Genomic DNA, 19,504 nt, shown 5'->3' on the forward strand with positions numbered 1-19,504 from the left:
TAAAATTAAAATGTATATTGATGTATATGTATGTATATTGATATGTTATTATTATTATTATTATTATTATTTTTTTTTTTTTTTGCTTAGGGACTTTTGGGAAATCTGCCTACAGATACCTTGGATTCCGCACTCCAAGGTTATGTGGGGTTGGTAAAATGAAACGAAAAGAAATATAAAAAAAAGTAAAATAAATAAATGTTATAATAAATTTAACAAACTGGCGACCTACTACCAGCCCGACCCACTAAAACCCGTAAACCTTCTTTTGGAGCCCTTTACCCTCCCTCGGAACTGTCGTAAGACTTTAGCCTTCGAAGGTGGCGCTCCAACTCTGTCGCTAATGCGACTTTCTGCTTTTCTCTGCGGTCATCCTGCGTTAATAGTTAAAAATTCAAAACTATTTCAATATAAAAGCGGAATTAACAGCACAACAATAATAGAAAAAAATGTTTAATTATTAAGTATAAACAGTCAAAAGATAAAATTGCAAACGGATATATAAAAAAAAGAAAAAAAAATAAACGCGTATATAATATTAAAAACATAAAACGGAATAAATTAAAATTGTATAAGGACAAATAAATCACAAAATAAATTAATAAAAAACAAACAAAACAAATTAAAAGCTGTTTAAATTACGCTTTTTTGTCGGCCGTCGAGATCTTTCCTCGACATAACCGAGATTATGAAGTTCTCGACTTGCCGCCAATTCTCTTCTGACTGGGTCATCAGCGATACCATGCTCTCCGGTGTAACTTAACTGTTTACACCTTCGAACATGGCCCGCCTCTCCAAGTCCCATTTCTTGCATGAGAAGAGGGTGTGCTCCGCGTTGTCCTCAGTGAACTGGCAATATGCACACACCTCGTTCTCGCGTAATTTAAAGCGACACAGGTACGAGTTAAAACACCCGTGACCTGTGAACGCCTGAGTCAAGTAATAGGAAACCTGACCGTGTTTCCTATTTATCCAGGTGGCGAGTGCCGGGATAAGGCGATAAGTTCATCGACCTTTTTCCTCACTATCCCATCTTTCCTGACATCTTTCTATGAGCCTGTGCCTCGCTTCTTTGCGGATCAGGCCCTTGCTTGGTCTTATTTCCTCATCTAAGGAACTGCTTTCTTTAGAAAAGAGAAACATTTCTTCCCTTTCCCTCGCCAAAAGATCTGCTGGCGGGACACTTGCAAGGACCTGCACAGCACTCGTAGATACCGTCTTATATGCAGAGATGATACGCGTTGTTATCGATCTCTGCGCAGACAGTACCTTTTCACAGATGGTTACACATCTTTTACTCCTTAGGGATGGGACCCACGCTGGTGCTGCATAGAGCATTTTAGCATGGGCGACACTCGCCACCAGTCTCCGTTTTTGTTCACGGGGTCCGCCAACATTTGGCATTAGCCGTGAAAGATTAGCCGCACACTCGATCGCCTTATTTGACGCTGTAGCCATGTGGTGGTGGAAGTTTAACCTTCCATCCAACTCCACACCAAGATATTTAATTTGTTGACTCCACTTGACCTCGAATCCGTCTATCACGATTCGTTGAAGCTTATAACCACGTCTGTCTGTGACTAGCAGTGCCTCGGTCTTTCCAGGGCCATTTCAAGACCTCTGGTATCCAGCCAGCTTTTTGCAAGTCGCAGACATTCGTTCACCAATGTCCCAAGAGCCTCCTCACTTTCGGCAGTGCACACGAACAACGCGTCGTCCGCAAAGCCGATGATCACCGCACCTTCGGGCAGATCCATTCGCAGAAAATCATCATAAGATACATTCCATACAAATGGACCCACCCTCGAGCCTTGAGGAGCCCCACGCTGCATCTCTTCCCTGAGAGTGCAGGTGTCTCCCTCATATATAACCCACCTGTCGCTAAGATAATTATCCATTATCCGCAACAAGTAGGGCGGCATGTTTTTTCTTTTTCATCGACTCGATGAGATCTTTCCATCTTGCGGAATTAAACGCGTTGCGTATGTCAATTGCTACCAACGCGCAGAAGCTCTTCTTTTTTCCAGGTCCCAATTTGTTTTTTCCTGCTTTGGCTATGTCCACAACTGCCTGGATGGCATCAACTGTGGACTTGCCTTTACGAAAACCAAATTGGTGATCGGATAGACGATTCTCTTCGGCCAAGTGGCTTTGCATTCTCTGCAGAACCAAATCGTCTAGAAGTTTACCTGTCGTATCTAGCAGGCATATAGGCCTGTGTGATGAGACTTTATCTAGAGGTTTTTCACCTTTCCTTAGGAGGACTAACCTCTGTCGCTTCCAGTCGCGGAAGAACTCTCCTCTCTCAAGGCAAAGATTGAAGCATCGAAGCAGAATCTGGGGTGAAGTGTCGATTACCAACTTTAGGATCTCGTTACTTATCCCATCGATTCCAGGCGCCTTGCCTGTTTTCAATCTTTTGCCTGCTTTTTGCAGTTCACTAAGTGTGAAGAGTTCTTCCTCTTCGACTTTGCAAAAACTCCAGTCCCTTCTAAGGTATGGTTCCGCAGGAGGAAGCAAAGAATTTATTATCTTTCTGACCCAATCGGGATTGTCCAGGTCGGGGGTCTTTTGCCTCGTCGCTAATTTCTTAGTAACGATTTTAAAAGCCAGACCCCATGGGTCCTTATCGACTTCATCGATTAGGTCCTTCCAGCTACGGCGTCGCGACTTGCGGATCTCTTTCTTGAGGTTCTTTTTCGCCTCCTTGAAAGCCTCTTTCATCAAGGGATCTCCCTTAGATCGGGTATATGTCCTTCTTGCTTTGAGGCATTCCTTCCTCAAGGAGGCTAGCTTCTCTGACCACCAGTGCAAGGATTTTCTTACGGGAATGGCGCCTTTGCGTGGCATTGACGCATTGCAAGCGGTGACTATCATGTTTCTCACCGCTCGCACCTTCCTATCCAGACTGCTCGGCCTCTTCACCCAGCCCAAGTCCTCAATTAAAAGGGCTTCTCTTAGGGACCGGCCAAACTTTTCCTTGTCGAGTCTCTTTATATTCCACGAGGAGGTCTTGCGACTAGGAACATCCTGTCTCTTTCCTCCTTGTGTGTCTCCCATAGAGACTGAGAACTCAATGTACTGGTGGTCACTTGCGGTATATTCCTCAGAGACCCGCCAGTCGCTTATGCGGCTAAATAGTTTAGACGGTGCGATCGTTAGATCTATAATTGATCCGATCGCACCTCGTCTAAAAGTCCATGTATTGCCTCGGTTCACAGCTAATAAGTCGTTTCTGGAGATCATTTCTCCAATACGAATTCCTTGTCGAGTCTCGTCTCACCCCACTCTGGCGACTTTTCGTTAAAATCGCCAGTGATGATGACATCCAGCATGGATTCTGTGAGGCTCGCTTCTAGGTCTTCGATATTGGCTTCGATGTTTGTCAGTGGGTCGTTAAGTGAGAAGTAGCAGCTATACATACGTATATTAGCTACCTCTATCCACACGAACCCACTGCTCGTCTCCAGAAACTTGTCAACCCGCAATTCTGGGTTGCACAGCTTTATGGCGGCTCTCTTCGCCTTATCCTGATACCAAGGGGCGAGGTCGCTTCCTTGATACTGCTCACTGCAGAACAGGATATCGACCTCATTTTCCCTTGCCGTTTGCATTAGGAGCAACTGTGCATCCTTACTTGTATGCAGGTTGACCTGCAAAAATTTTAAGGATTTGCCCTTTTAATCTTTTGCAGTTCTTCCCAGTAAACCGGGCAGACTCTCTTTCCGGACTCATGATTTGTTTCTGGCTTTCCCAGGTCCAAGCATGTAAGGCACTTCGGCTTAACGTTACAGCTCTTCGCGAGGTGTCCCTCTCCGCCACATCTCCGACAGTTTTTACTTCTGTCGGGGCCTTTGCAGAATAGGGTTCTGTGTCCGTAACCTAGGCACTTTTGGCACCTAGCTACTTCAACATGCTCGCGAATTTGAGCATTTATCCAGCCGATTTTGATTCGGCCAAGTTTAAGCAGAATGTCACTTTCTGCTTCTGCTAAGCGGATTAGAGCCACCTTAGTACTTCTAAAGCGCGTCAAAAGGTGGCACTTCATCTTCAGATCAGGTTTGCCCAGCTTATCTCTCAGAACTGAAATCACCTCATCCTCTGTCGTGGTTTCATCCAGCTCCTTGATCTCAAGAGACCTTTTATTTACGAGAGCAGTGACCTCGCATGGCAAGGCGCCATGCAGAGCCGAGGACAGTGCTTCCGCAAACTTCAAGGTATCTCCACCCTTTTTCACTATCACAAGAACCTCCTGTTTAAAGGTTCTCCTGATTTTTTGAATCACGGTACCAGTGTCTTCTGGTTTAACCTTTGATTTTATCAGCGGCAAGATACCCTCATAAGATTTTGGGTCTCTTGCCGTGATCCTTACCGCTTCCGTGGTTCTAAGCTTCAAAGGGCGTTTTGAGAGCTCTGTTTTCTCGCCTGGGGGCTTCTTTCTTGGAGCCCGTTCCCTTCTTTTTCCAACAACCTTATAGCCGTCCTTATTGTCTGCTCCTTCTTTTAAGACGGTCTTAGCATACGTCTGGCTAGGACTACTTGAGGACGCCTTTTTTTCTCCAACTAGCGACTCAGAATTAAGCGGTGGTGCATCCTTTCGCTTAATCCTCTTTTCGATCCGAGTCACTTGTTGGGGACTCTTATCCGGGCTAATACCTTCTCGGGGGGCTGATTTACGTTCTTTCCCTTATTAGAATCTGTAGCTGCTGCACTATCAAGAGTTGCAGCAGCACTCCTCTTTTGCCTTGGAGTTCCCACAGTTGAAGTCCGTGGCTCCTGATCCCTGAACGGTTCAGGGATAAAACGCAGATTCCTACAAATTGTTAAGAACGCACTCTCCAAAACCGCCACGCTCTTTGTATAGTTAATAATAGATAAGTGATAAGGAACTGATAGTTTGCGTTAATACTGATAAGTAGGTATTCTGTGTTGCGTGGTATAGCTCTCGTTAGTCGAGAGAGATCTGGTGTGTACCGAAAAACCTACGCTCTATGACGCTAAATATCATGAGCCCTCTCATGGCTATAACTGTTACCATTTCAAACCCCTGACACCACATCCCCCTCTTTTTAAGACTTTACCTTTTTTATTTATTAAAATTTAAAAATGACAGTGATGACATACAGAAATTTCAATAACAATCATCGCACTCAGATCAGTATACGCATTGTTACAAGAATTCGATAATTGATATATTAGAATCTCAAACATTCCGGTTTGTTCCTCGTTCGCGTTGGTAATGTTCTTCGACCTGCCTTTTCTTTTGATTGTTCGCCGCATTTTACATTTTCGTCGACTCTTGGAGTTTCGATCACAGACATGTCGGGATTGATTTTACCGCGATCATTTTTTTTTAAACGGGACCGGAATTAAATGTCCGCGATTGCGTCTATATTCTGAGTTTTCTGATTGTACTAAATAGGATCTAGGTTCTTTTAACTTTTGAACTATTTCTCCGTATTGCCTTATGTCTGTGATCCAAACTCGTTCACCTACATGAAGCTCTGGAAGATCCCTAGATCTATGTCTTTTATTATGGTCATGCGCTTGCTTTTCTTTCAACAATACATTTTTTAAAACGGATCTTCCTTAATTCCCCTTTCTTTTAATTTAGTTGGCAAAATCGGTACAGTGGTTTGCAATTTTCGACTCATCATTAATTCACCCGGGCAATACCCATTCGCCAGTGGAGTTGCTCGATAAGATAGCAAGGCTTTTTTGAATTCTAAGTCACTTTGACAATTTTTTTAAATTAAATCTTTCGCTACTTTTACGGTATTTTCAACTTCCCCGTTAGATTGACTATAATAAGGAGAACTCGTCACATGACGGAAATTGAATTGTTTGGCAAACTGATCGAATTCGTCTCTGAATTGAGGACCTTTATCTGAGCGAAGTTCTTCGCAAATTCCAAAACGCGAAAACATGCCTGCTATCTTCTCGACAACTGCAGTGGTGTCTAAGCTTTTGAGCTTCTCAATTTCGATGTATCTCGAAAAATAATCAACAACAAATAAATACCAGCATACATGTTTAAATAAATCGGCTGAAATTTTTTGCCAAGGTCTGGTAGGTAAATCATCACATAAAATTTTTTCTTTCGGGTTAGATCGCTCCTTGATACATTTCAGACACTCGCGTACAAGAGTTTCGATTTGAGCACTCAGCCCTGGCCACCAAACTGCTTCTTTTGCTCTTCGACGACATTCCACAATTCCCTGATGCCCTGCGTGAATATTTTCTAAAACTTCAGATTGCATACAAAATGCAATTATTATCCTAGAACCGTACAATAAGAGATCTTCTGAAAACGTTATATCAAAACGGTGTTGGTAATATTCCATTATATCGTTGGAAATTTTACTCTTTTCTGGCCAACCCTCAATGGAATACTTTTTTAATATTTTACATTTTTCATCGTCGTTTTGCGCTTTCATGATTTTTTCAATGTACACATCTTTTATCGGGTAACTGTTTTCAACCAGATTTACATAAGCCGTGATGCCTTCAGCAAGTTGGCATTTTCCTTCGTCCTCTAAAGGACCTCTTGAGAGGCAATCAGCGACAACCAATAATTTACCTGGCACGTAGTAAACCTCGTAACTGTAACGCATTAGTCTTATTCTTAATCGTTGTAATCGCGGAGATAATTCGTCGATCGGTTTTGATTGCAAAATCTGAATTAACGGTTTATGATCGGTTTCGAGGATCACATGCAACCCCATTGTATATTCCTCGAACTTACCCGCAGTCCACGTTAACGCTAGGGCTTCCCTTTCTATTTGAGCATATCTTTTTTCTGTCGCTGTTAACGTTTTAGAAGCGTATGCTACAATCTCGCGATTATGTTTGGAATCAGCTTGAAATAAACACCCACTAATACCGTACGAACTTGCATCCGCGCTAATAATCATTTTTTAGTTGGATCGAAATATGCCAACGTCGGAGCTTCCGAAAGAATTTTTTTTGATCACGTTAAATGCCTGTTCCTGACTTGGACCCCAAATAAATTCCACGTTATTTTTTAGCAAACTGTGGAAAGGTTCAAGAATCTTTGAGCGATCCTCGATATACCTAGCTGTAAAATTCACCATGCCCAGAAATCTCATAACTTCCTCTTTGTTAGTTGGAACCGGAAATTTGTTTATCGCTTTTATTCGTTCTGGGTCGATATCGACTCCCCGTTCCGACAACCTGTGTCCGAGAAAACTGATCTCTTTTACCCCTATTATGCATTTCGATGTGTTTATCGTAATTCCCGCGGCCTCTAGTTTAGTGAGCACCTTTTTGAGTGTTACATCATGATCTTCAACGTTCGATCCGAACACTAAAATATCATCAACGTGGTAAACGACATTTTCTATACCTACGAAAATATTTGACAATTTCGTGACTAAATATTCTGACGCGCAAGCTATTCCGAAAAGCAATCGAGTAAATTTATATCTACCAAACGGCGTAATAATCGTTGTCAACAATTGACTTTTCTCATCTAACTCAACTTGATAGAATAACAGGGTTAAATCAATTTTAGTAAAAATGCATGCTCGATTCAAGCTAGCTAATGTCAATTATACTTTTGGAATCGGGTAATATGGACGACAAATGCTATTATTTACTTGGAAATAATCTCCGCAGACACGAATCTCACTCGTTCCTCTAGGCACACACACAATCGGGGCAACCCAATCTGTAACCTCTGTTACTTTTTTTAGTATTCCCATCCCCACTAGTCTACCCAACTCTTTTTCTAGTTTAGGCTTTATCGCCAAAGCCACTAGGCGAGGGACTGATTGCGCAAAAGGTATTGCACCCGATTTTAATTTCAAAGAAATTTTTTCTGGAAAAACCCCTAGTACTTTACCGAGTTTTGGAAATTCCCCAAGAACATTTACTTTTGAAAAAGATCCATTTTCCCCAACAATCGATGCCACTGTGGACTTTTCTTTCATAATTTTAACTATTCCTAGTTTATCGCATTCGACGCGTCCCAACAGTGGTTTACAAAGACCTTTGATGATATAACCTGTCGTTTGACAACTCGTTCCCCTGTAATTTAAGGTTATGTTCACTGCTCCGAGCACATCTAATTTTCGTGTGTCCGGACCCTTTACAATTTGACCTGTTTTGTTTATCTTTAATTGGAGGTTATCTTTTATTACATCATATGGCAGACACACGCAGTCTGCACCTGTATCTGCAAGAAAGTCAATTTCTCTATTTATTTCTATAATTCGAATTTTACGTAAACATTTTTCTTTACTCACCTCCACACATCCAACAAACATATCGTTCGTCGCTTCGTCGTCTACGTTTTCGGTCATCCGAACTGACTTCGTTTTACAAACCTTACTGAAATGACCTTTTAATTTACATCTGAAGCATTCCGCGTTTCTTGCCGGGCACATATTTCGAGGATGTGACTGCTTTGCTCCACAATAAAAACAACCACCACAACGTCCGGTATTTTGCGAATTTGAGTCCGCTGTATTTCGAGTCCCTTGCGACGATAACGATTGATAATTCTGCCTTCCCCCTTTGTAGAAATTGCCTTTGCTCAAATGACCTTGCTTTGCCGTCCGGTTTACTGCGTTGATCAGATTTTGTTTTTGTTGGATTTAAGCCTGCTTAGCTGCTGTGATAGTATCTTGCAACGTCAAATTTAGTTTCAGTTGCAAGCGTTCACTTTGTTTGGCATCTAACATGCCCACCACAATTCTGTCTCTGATTAATTCATCTTTGAAAACACCGAATTCACACTGTTCTGTTAGTGCGTGCACATTCGTGATGAACGAGTCCACTGCTTCCTCCTTCTGTTGCGTACGGGAATTAAACTTCAAACGTTCAAACATTATATTCCTCCGCGGAATAAAATAGTCCTCGAAAGCCTGTAGCACAGCGTTATAGGTTACCGGCTCAGGCGTGGTATAGGTTATTCTGTGTTGCGTAGTATAGCTCTCGTTAGTCAAGAGAGATCTGGTGTGTGCCGAAAAACCTACGCTCTATAACTCTAATTATTATTATTATTATTAATTTTTTTTTGCTTAGGGACTTTTGGGAAATCTGCCTACAGATACCTTGGATTCCGCACTCCAAGAGCTCCAAGAACTGTCGTAAGACTTTAGCCTTCGAGGGTGGCGCTCCAACTCTGTCGCTAATGCGACCTTTTTCTTCTCTCTGCGGTTTTCCTGCGTCCGTAATTTAAAAAAAATGATTAAAACTATTTCATAGTCCAAGCGGGATTTACAGCACAACAATAATAAAAGAAAACAAAATTATTTAAGAAGTGTTAAAAGTCAAAAAGTAAAATCGCAAACGGATATAAAAAAGAAAAGAAAAAAAAGGAAACAGGTATATAACGTTGAAAAGAAAAAACTGTACAAAAACGAATAAAAAAAACAAAACAAATTAAAAATGTAGAAGGACAAATAAATCACAAAATAAATTAATAAGAAACGAACAAACAAATTTAAAAGCTGTTTAAATTACGCTTTTTTGGCGGCCGTCGAGGTCCTTCTTCGACATAACCGAGATTATGAAGTTCTCGACTTGCCGTCAATTCTCTTCTGACTGAGTCATCAGCGATACCATGTTCTCCGGTGTAACTTGACTGTTTACACCTTCGAACATGGCCCGACTCTCCAAGTCCCATTTTCTGCATGAGAAGAGGGTGTGCTCCGCGTTGTCCGCAGGGAAATCTAAGCGGAATTAACAGCACAATAATAATAAAAAAAACAAAATTATTTAAGAAGTGTTAAAAGTCAAAAGATAAAATCGCAAACGGATATAAAAAAGAAAAGAAAAGAAAAAAAAGTAAACAGGTATATAACGTTGAAAAGACAAAACTGTACAAAAACGAATAAAAAAACAAAACAAAACAAAATAAAAAATGTAGAAAGACAAATAAATCACAAAATAAATTAATAAAAATCGAACAAACAAATTTGAAAGCTGTTTAAATTACGCTTTTTTGGCGGCCGTCGAGGTCCTTCCTCGACATAACCGCGATTCTGAAGTTCTCGACTTGCCGCCAATTCTCTTCTGACAGGGTCATCAGCGATACCATCTTCTCCGGTGTAACTCGACTGTTTACACCTTCGAACACGGCCGGCCTCTCCAAGTCCCATTTTCTGCATGAGAAGAGGGTGTGCTTCGCGTTGTCCGCAGGGAACTGGAAATATGCACAAACCTCGTCCTCGCGTAATTTAAAGCGACACAGGTACGAGTTAAAACACCCGTGACCTGTGAGCGCCCGAGTCAAATAATAGGAAACCTGACCGTGTTTCCTATTTATCCAGGTGGCGAGTGTCGGAATAAGGCGATAAGTCCATCGACCTTTTTACTCACCATCCCATCTTTCTTGCTATCTTTCTATGAGCCTGTGCCTCGCTTCTTTGCGGATCAGGTCCTTGCTTGGTCTTATTTCCTCATCTAAGGAACTTCTTTCTTTAGAAAAGAGAAACATTTCTTCCCTTCCCCTCGCCAAAAGATCTGCTGGCGGGACACTTGCAAGGACCTGCACAGCACTCGTAGATACCGTCTTATATGCAGAGATGATACGCGTAGTTATCGATCAACCAACGCGCAGAAGCTATTCTTTTTCCCAAGTCCCAATTTGTTTTTTCCTGCTTTGGCTTTGTCCACAACTGCCTGGATGGCATCAACTGTGGACTTGCCTTTACGGAAACCAAATTGGTGATCTGATAGACGATTCTCTTCGGCCAAGTGGCTTTGCATTCTCTGCAGAACCATATCGTCTAGAAGTTTACCCATCGTATCTAGCAGGCATATAGGCCTGTGTGATGAGACTTTATCTAGAGGTTTTTCGCCTTCCTCAGGAGCACTAACCTCTGTCGCTTCCAGTCGCGGAAGAACTCTCCTCTCTCAAGGCAAAGATTGAAGCATCGAAGCAGAATCTGGGGTGAAGTGTCGATTACCAACTTTAGGATCTCGTTACTTATCCCATCGATTCCAGGCGCCTTGCCTGTTTTCAATCTTTTGCCTGCTTTTTGCAGTTCACTAAGTGTGAAGAGTTCTTCCTCTTCGACTTTGCAAAAACTCCAGTCCCTTCTAAGGTATGGTTCCGCAGGAGGAAGCAAAGAATTTATTATCTTTCTGACCCAATCGGGATTGTCCAGGCCGGGGGTCTTTTGCCTCGTCGCTAATTTCTTAGTAACGATTTTAAACGCCAGACCCCATGGGTCCTTATCGACTTCATCGATTAGGTCCTTCCAGCTACGGCGTCGCGACTTGTGGATCTCTTTCTTGAGGTTCTTTTTTGCCTCCTTGAAAGCCTCTTTCATCAAGGGATCTCCCTTAGATCGGGTATATGTCCTTCTTGCTTTGAGGCATTCCTTCCTCAAGGAGGCTAGCTTCTCTGACCACCAGTGCAAGGATTTTCTTACGGGAATGGCGCCTTTGCGTGGCATTGACGCATTGCAAGCGGTGACTATCATGTTTCTCACCGCTCGCACCTTCCTATCCAGACTGCTCGGCCTCTTCACCCAGCCCAAGTCCTCAATTAAAAGGGCTTCTCTTAGGGACCGGCCAAACTTTTCCTTGTCGAGTCTCTTTATATTCCACGAGGAGGTCTTGCGACTAGGAACATCCTGTCTCTTTCCTCCTTGTGTGTCTCCCATCGAGACTGAGAACTCAATGTACTGGTGGTCACTTGCGGTATATTCCTCAGAGACCCGCCAGTCGCTTATGCGGCTAAATAGTTTAGACGGTGCGATCGTTAGATCTATAATTGATCCGATAGCACCTCATCTAGAAGTCCATGTATTGCCTCGGTTTACAGCTAATAGGTCGTTACTGAAGATCATTTCTCCAATACGAATTCCTCTCTTGTCGAGTCTCGTCTCACCCTACTCTGGCGACTTTGCGTTAAAATCGCCAGTGATAATGACATCCAGCCTGGATTCTGTGAGGCTCGCATCTAGGTCTTTGATATTGGCTTCGAAGTTTGTCAGTGGGTCGTTGGGTGAGAAGTAGCAGCTATACATACGTATATTAGCTACCTCTATTTACACAAACCCACTGCTCGTCTCCAGAAACTTGTCAACCTGCAATTCTGGGTTGCACAGCTTTATGGCGGCTCTCTTCGCCTTATCCTGATACCAAGGAGCGAGGTCGCTTCTTTGATACTGCTCACTGCAGTACAGGATATCGAGCTTATTTTCCCTTGCTGTTTGCATTAGGAGCAGCTGTGCATCCTTACTTGTATGCAGGTTGACCTGCAAAAATTTTAAGGATATGCCCTTTTAATCTTTTGCAGTTCTTCCCTGTAAACCGGGCAGGCTCTCTTTCCGGAATCATGACCCGTTTCTGGCTTCCCCAGGTCCAAGCAAGTAATGCACTTCGGCTTAACGTTACAGCTCTTCGCGAGGTTTCCCTCTCCGCCGCATCTCTGACAGTTTTTACTTCTGTCGGGGCCCTTTGCAGGATAGGGTTCTGTGTCCGTAACCTAGGCACTTTTGGCACCTAGCTACTTCAACATGCTCGCGAATTGGAGCATTTATCCAGCCGATTTTTATTTTACCAAACTTTAGCAGAGTGTTACTCTCTGCCTCTGTCAGACGTACCAGAGCAACCTTAGTTCCTCTGTAGCGCGGCAAAAGTCGACACTCCATCGTCAGGTCGGGTTTACCCAGCTTTTCTCTCAGTGCTGAAGTCACCTCATCCTCTGTGGTAGCTTCATCCAAATCCCTAATCTCTAGAGACCTTCTATTTACTAAAGGTGTGACCTTAGCCTTGCCATGCAGGGCCGAAGACAGTGCATCTGCAAATTTTAAAGTCTCTCCACCCTTTTTCACTATCACGAGAACCTCCTGTTTAAAAGTTCTCCTGATTTTTCGGATCACGGTATCCGTATCTTCTGGGTTTACCTTTGCTTTTATTAGCGGAAAGATACCCTCATACAACCTTGGATCTCTTGCCGTGATTTTAACGGCTTCTGCGCTCCTTAGCTTCAAAGGGGGCTTCGGAAACTCTTTTTTCTCACCTGAGGGCTTCTCTTTTGGAGCCCATTTCTTTTTGTTTTTAACAACTTTGAAGCCGTCCCCATTGTCCGCTCCGTCCTTCAAGACGGTCTCAGCATACGACTTGCCAGGACTATTTGAGGGCGCCTCTTTCGTTCCAACCAGCGACTCAGAACCAAGCTGTGGTGCATCCTTTCGCTTGATTCTCTTCCCGCCTTGAGTCGCCCGTTGCTGACTCGCATCTGGGCTTGCACCTTAAGTCGGTTCTACAATGGGCACGTCGGACGTGGTCGTCTGACGTGCCGTGCTGACGTCACCCATGCTATTCAAATGGGTGACGTCAGCACGGTACGTTAGACGACCACGTCCGACGTGCCCATTGTAGAACCAACTTTACCTAGGGCGTTTATTAACGCCTTTTGCCTTATTAGGGCATGTCGTTGCGCCAACCAGAGCTGCAGTAGTGCTCTCCGTTTGCTGTAGAGCTTCCACAGTTGGATGTTGCGGCTCTTGGTCTTTAAAAGGCTCGGGGATAAAACGTAAATTCTTACAGATTATATCGAACGCACTTTCCAAGACCGTCACGCCATCCTGGATGTCACGACTGACGTTTCTTTGGCGCTTGAATCCTTGGCGCAAGCTTTTAAAAATTCCCGGAATAGCCAGAAACTGATTTGCGACATTTGATTAGTAGCATGTCACCTGGCTATCTATTTGGCTCCCTCCAAAATCCTTGAAGCCATCTGCACCGACTATCGGGGCTTGCACCCGATCAGAATCGGTGGTGGGATTACCCTCTTTCGAGGTACCCACTTGGAGTATTTCGTTTAAAATTTTGTCCATTTCATTGGTTTTTTTATTTCTTTGTCCCGTGTCGAGGGACAATCGGGCCTTAACAGGGTACTACCATCTGGCCAGGATGGGCCCTGAACCGCCTCCGTTAGTTACATAGACGTTATAGCATTGCCGGAGCATTGATGCGACGTCTATGATATCCAAGGGCACGTGAACATGTATGTTCGGACGTGAAGGTCGATGTGTCTCTCCAAGATAGCAGGAAGTTTCCGCAAAGGGAGTGCATCCTGGTATCTCTTCACAGAGTTTACCCTTATTATTATTATTATTATTATTATTATTATTATTTTTTTTTTTTTTTTGCTTAGGGACTTTTGGGAAATCTGCCTACAGATACCTTGGATTCCGCACTCCAAGGTTATGTGGGGTTGGTATGATAAAACAAAAGGAAATATAAAAAAAAGGAAAAATAAATATATATCTTATAGTAAATTTAATAAACTGGCGACCTACTACCAGCCCGATCCACTAAAACCCGTAACCCTTCTTCTGGAGCCCTTTACCCTCCCTCGGAACTGTCGTAAGACTTTAGCCTTCGAGGGTGGCGCTCCGACTCTGTCGCTCATGCGACTTTGTTCTCTCTCTGCGGTTCTTCTGCGTCAATAGTTAAAATTAAAAACCATTCCAATGTGAAAGAATAAAGGAACAAATGTTAAAAAGATTAAAAGGTTAAAAAATAAAATTGTAAACGGACATAAAAACAAAAATTAATCTATTAAAAATAAAATGTAAAAAGGACAGTATAAAAACTACAAAAAATAATCAAAGTAAATAAAATAAACAATTAAAAACTATTCTCTTCTTTTAACACTTCTCATTTACTTTTAGTCCTTGCAAGAGTCTTCTTCGCCTCCTCAAGGGCCGACCTGAAGACTCCGCATCCTCCGCTGCCTGCAATATGGGTGGTTGACACCTTATTGCCAAACTTTTCAGTGCACAAAAAGCAGCTTGCGTTCTTTTTGCAGTTGGAGAACCTGTGACCGGCCTCACCGCACTTAAAGCACGCAGCCGATCTGTCCTCCTTCTGGCATTTGGCTCCAATATGGCCGTATCCCAGGCATCGATAACACCGGACGACCATTACTCTTCTTTTGATTGGGCAACACATAAAACCAATTTTTACGTGTCCCAATTTCTCCAGCCTGTTCGCCTCTTCCAGATTGGTGACTACAACCGCGAGCTTCATCCCTCGGCGGTTGGGTCCTAAGACCGTCACTCTCCTGTTTCCTGGCTTACCCATTGCTTCAGACAACACTTGTTGCACCTCAGCTTCTTGGGTAAGGCAATCCAAATCACGGATCTCGAGTGTAACTCTTCGATCCAATGACTGCACCTTACCCATGCTTCCAACCGCTTTGGTGACCTCGGCGGTGAAAGCGTCCTTGTCGGAGTCTCCTCTGAACTTAATCAGAAGGTCCCCCTTGTTTGTAGCTTTTGCTGATACTATTCTCGTATGACTGTCCTCCGGGTTAACCTCTTTGCGAAGCATACCTAGAACGTCAGCATACGTCAATCCTTGACCGACTCGGATTAGAACTGTGGATCTTTTTGACCCAATTCTTTCCAATTGAGGAATCTTTGGATCTGGTACTTCCGTTTCCATTGGAGGAGCTTCCTCCTTCTTCCTCTTATCGGTTTTGGTTCGAGTCTCTTCTGGACTGTCACCCTCTCTCTTCCGTTTCTGAGCATCTCTTATAATGCTTATAATTTGCCCTTTTAATCTTTTGCAGTTCTTCCCTGTAAACCGGGCAGGCTCTCTTTCCGGACTCATGATCCGTTTCTGGCTTCCCCAGGTCCAAGCAAGTAAGGCACTTCGGCTTATCGTTACAGCTCTTCGCGAGGTGTCCCTCTCCGCCGCATCTCCGACAGTTTTTACTTCTGTCGGGGCCTTTGCAGGATAGGGTTCTGTGTCCGTAACCTAGGCACTTTTGGCACCTAGCTACATGCTCGCGAATTGGAGCATTTATCCAGCCGATTTTTATTTTACCAAACTTTAGCAGAGTGTTACTTTCTGACTCTGTCAGACGTACCAGAGCAACCTTAGTTCTTCTGTAGCGCGGCAAAAGTCGACACTCCATCGTCAGGTCAGGTTTACCCAGCTTTTCTCTCAGTGCTGAAGTCACCTCATCTTCTGTGGTGGCTTCATCCAAATCCTTAATCTCTAGAGACCTTCTATTCACTAGAGGTGTGACCACAGCCTTGCCATGCAGGGCCGAAGACAGTGCATCTGCAAATTTTAAGATCTCTCCACCCTTTTTCACTATCACGAGAACCTCCTTTTTTAAAGTTCTCCTGATTTTCCGGATCACGGTACCCGTATCTTTTGGGTTTACCTTCGGTTTTATCAGCGGCAAGATACCCTTATACAAACTTGGGTCTCTTGCTGTGATTTTAACGGCTTCCGTGCTCCTTAGCTTCAAAGGGGGCTTCGGAAACTCTTTTTTCTCACCTGAGGGCTTCTCTTTTGGAGCCCGTTTCTTTTTGTTTTTAACAACTTTGAAGCCGTCCCCATTGTCCGCTCCGTCCTTCAAGACGGTCTCAGCATACGACTTGCCAGGACTATTTGAGGGCGCCTCTTTCGTTCCAACTAGCGACTCAGAACCAAGCTGTGGAGCATCCTTTCGCTTGATTCTTTTCCCGCCTTGAGTCGCCCGTTGCGGACTCGCATCTGGGCTTGCACCTTCCCTGGGGCGTTTATTAACGCTCTTTGCCTTATTAGGGCATGTCGTTGCGCCGTCCAGAGCTGGAGTAACGCTCTCCGTTTGCTGTGGAGCTCCCACTGTTGGATGTTGCGGTTCTTGGTCTTTGAAAGGCTCGGGGATAAAACGTAAATTCTTACAGATTATATCGAACGCACATTCCAAGACCGTCACGCCATCCTGGATGTCACGACTGACGTTTTTTTGTCGCTTGAATCCTTGGCGCAAGCTTTTAAAAATTCCCGGAATAGCCAGGAACTGGTCTGAGACATTTGCCTCATAGCTTTTCAGCTGATTATTGTTTTGCTCCCCCCCCAAATCCGTGGGGCCCCTTTCGGGGTTCCTCCTTGGGGTAGTTTAAAATTCTCCTTACTCATATTTATGTCTTTTTTCTTTTTTTGTCATATGGGTGTGATAAGTGTATTGTGAATATGTGTGAAGAAGATGTATAAGTGATGTCATTGTGTGTAACCCATATATGTGTAGAGAAGTGTATGTGTAGAGTGTACTGTTTGGTTGCCCTTTGGTGGAAAGCCCCGCCACCGCTGCAAGGTCCACCGAACATATCCAAGATGCCAGTCGTGTCTGGCAGCGAACCCACTTCTCCCAACACATCAAAGAAATCAGTCGTGTCTGGCAGTGGACCCATTACTCCCAGCCCATCAAAGAAATCAATTATGTTCGGGAGTGGATCCACTTCTCCCAGCACATCAAAGAAATCAATGACATTTGGCAGCGGGCTCGCTTCGCCCAGCACATCAAAGACATCAACGACGTTCGGCAGTGGACAACCAGCGGCGGAGATTATTATTATTATTATTATTATTATTATTATTATTATTATTATTATTATTATTATTATTATTATTATTATTATATATTTTGTATCGCCCTGTTAGTGTTTTCGACGTTTACATTTAAAAATTCAACCAATCATTGTTTTCCTGACTAGGGTAGTGACACCAGTGAAAGAACATTTAAGGAAATGTATACTTTCGATATTTTTTACTTTTATCTGACATTCATGAATTTGGTTTTAAACATATACAATGAATAGAAAATTTCTAAAGAATTTGAAGCCTAAGATACAAATTTTATAAATATAACATATTATATCAAATTTTAATCAAATATTGAAAAATGTCCATTTTACCAGTGAAAGAATGTTGACCAGTAAAAGAACAGTTGTATTTTCTAATGAAAAAACATATTAAATTTATATTAATACAGTGTCTAAAAATAACAAAAATTATATGAAAAACGTCACAAATATTCTAAAACAATTTTGCAACTTACTATTATTCATATTTTCCTGATTACGCACCCAGAAATATTATTTAATTGCACCTGAAACTTGTAATCTTTTTTCTGTTGATGCTTCGTTCATTTGTCATGTTCATAACCCACCAAAACATTACAAAATTATTTTCAGAAATAACTTGCATATTGAATCTATTTTTTTATCATAAACTATATTTTGAAGAAATAAGGAACTAAAAAAATATTTGTTTATAATGCTAAAAGTTGTAATTTGTGAAATATCGTGATAAATAATAAGCTTGTTCTTTTACTGGTGTCAATATTCTTTTACTGGTGCAACTTCGCTGGAGTCTTTTATTTTATTTAAGGTTTTATTTTATTATTTATTTTATTTCTAAACCTCTAAAAATGCGGTTCCTTTGTTGATCGATGATTTTTTAATTTTAGTTCCTGATGAGACATGTACATGGCGAAAATGCATTAGCGGTGAAAAAAATTATCTTCAAACGATTTATTAAAATTTTATCTCTTTTATTGGACCAACTGTCATAAAATACATATATATTCAAAAATTAAGGTCCTTAAAAAAACTACTTAAATTATATTACATTATTACTTTGATAACAATAAATAACTTCAAAAGTAATAATAATTACAGGATTAGTAAAATATGGAAAGCTACAGAATAATAGAAACTTAGCAACTAAAGATAATTCAGACATATGTCAATTAGGATCTTTATCCCAAAGTTGCTTCATCGCAGGAGATGGTCGTGTTGGTGAAAATCCTGCTTTAACATCTCTTCATGTAGTCTTCTTACGACTACATAACAAAATTGCAACGCAGATTGCTATCATAAATCCACATTGGAGTGAGGAAAAAATGTTTCAAGAAACTAGAAAAATAGTCGGTGCCATCATACAACACATCACATATCGAGAATTTCTACCAATTGTATTAGGTAAAAGACAGTTAAGAAACATTTAACCCAAATCTACAAAACAACTGAACAAATGAAGTCAGACAGATACCTTGAGCAATTTAAAATTTTTCAGGTCATGATGTTATGAAGGATTTCAAATTGGATATAATGATGTCAGGATACTTTGACGAATATGATTCTACAACTAATCCCAACGTTATAAATGAGTTTGCAACAGCTGCTTTTCGTTTTGGTCATTCTTTAGTTCAACCTATTTTTGCCAGATTCGACAAAAACAACAAACCACTTTTCAGTAGTAAGTTAAGAAAGTATTATATTCTAGGGTAATGTCACCTTGACTGGACCGCCTAAGTCTTTTTTCAAAAAAATTCTTTATGAAAGAAAACGTATACCTATTGCCTATGTTTATTGCTGAATTTAATTTCTTACTGGTTCTGGGTGCGGAGCTGCTACTCCCACTATTTATTTCACGTTTCTGCTGTCAGATCACTTGAAAATTCAGGTGGTCCACTCAAGGTTATATTACCCTACTATTTTAGTAAAAAAGTTTATTATAAGTTAACCCCTTATAATAAGTGGTTTCAATCAAAACCACTTGAATTCAAAAATCCATAACTTTGTCAAAAATCAAAACATTATTGTTTTCTAAACGAGAGTGACCCGCAAACTTATTCAACTTTATGGACAAATTTTATAGAACAATAAATTAATAACAAGTTTCTTATAACAATATAAACACAAGTATATTCTTGTAAGATTTGCAAAAA

General features: G+C 41.9%; 1 protein-coding gene across 1 annotated transcript in view; it reads left to right on the plus strand.

Moving 5' to 3' along the window:
* LOC122505028 (chorion peroxidase-like) overlaps positions 1-19,504 on the plus strand; it is a 113,981-nt gene that overhangs the window by 57,250 nt on the left and 37,227 nt on the right. Inside the window, exons 3-4 of the mRNA XM_043616439.1 lie at positions 18,453-18,755; positions 18,850-19,032. Coding sequence (XP_043472374.1) covers positions 18,453-18,755; positions 18,850-19,032 — 486 coding nt within the window. The remainder of the gene's footprint in view (positions 1-18,452; positions 18,756-18,849; positions 19,033-19,504) is intronic.

The sequence above is a fragment of the Leptopilina heterotoma genome, unplaced genomic scaffold, assembly GCF_015476425.1.
Source record: "Leptopilina heterotoma isolate Lh14 unplaced genomic scaffold, ASM1547642v1 Lhet_332, whole genome shotgun sequence".
Classification (NCBI taxonomy): domain Eukaryota; kingdom Metazoa; phylum Arthropoda; class Insecta; order Hymenoptera; family Figitidae; genus Leptopilina; species Leptopilina heterotoma.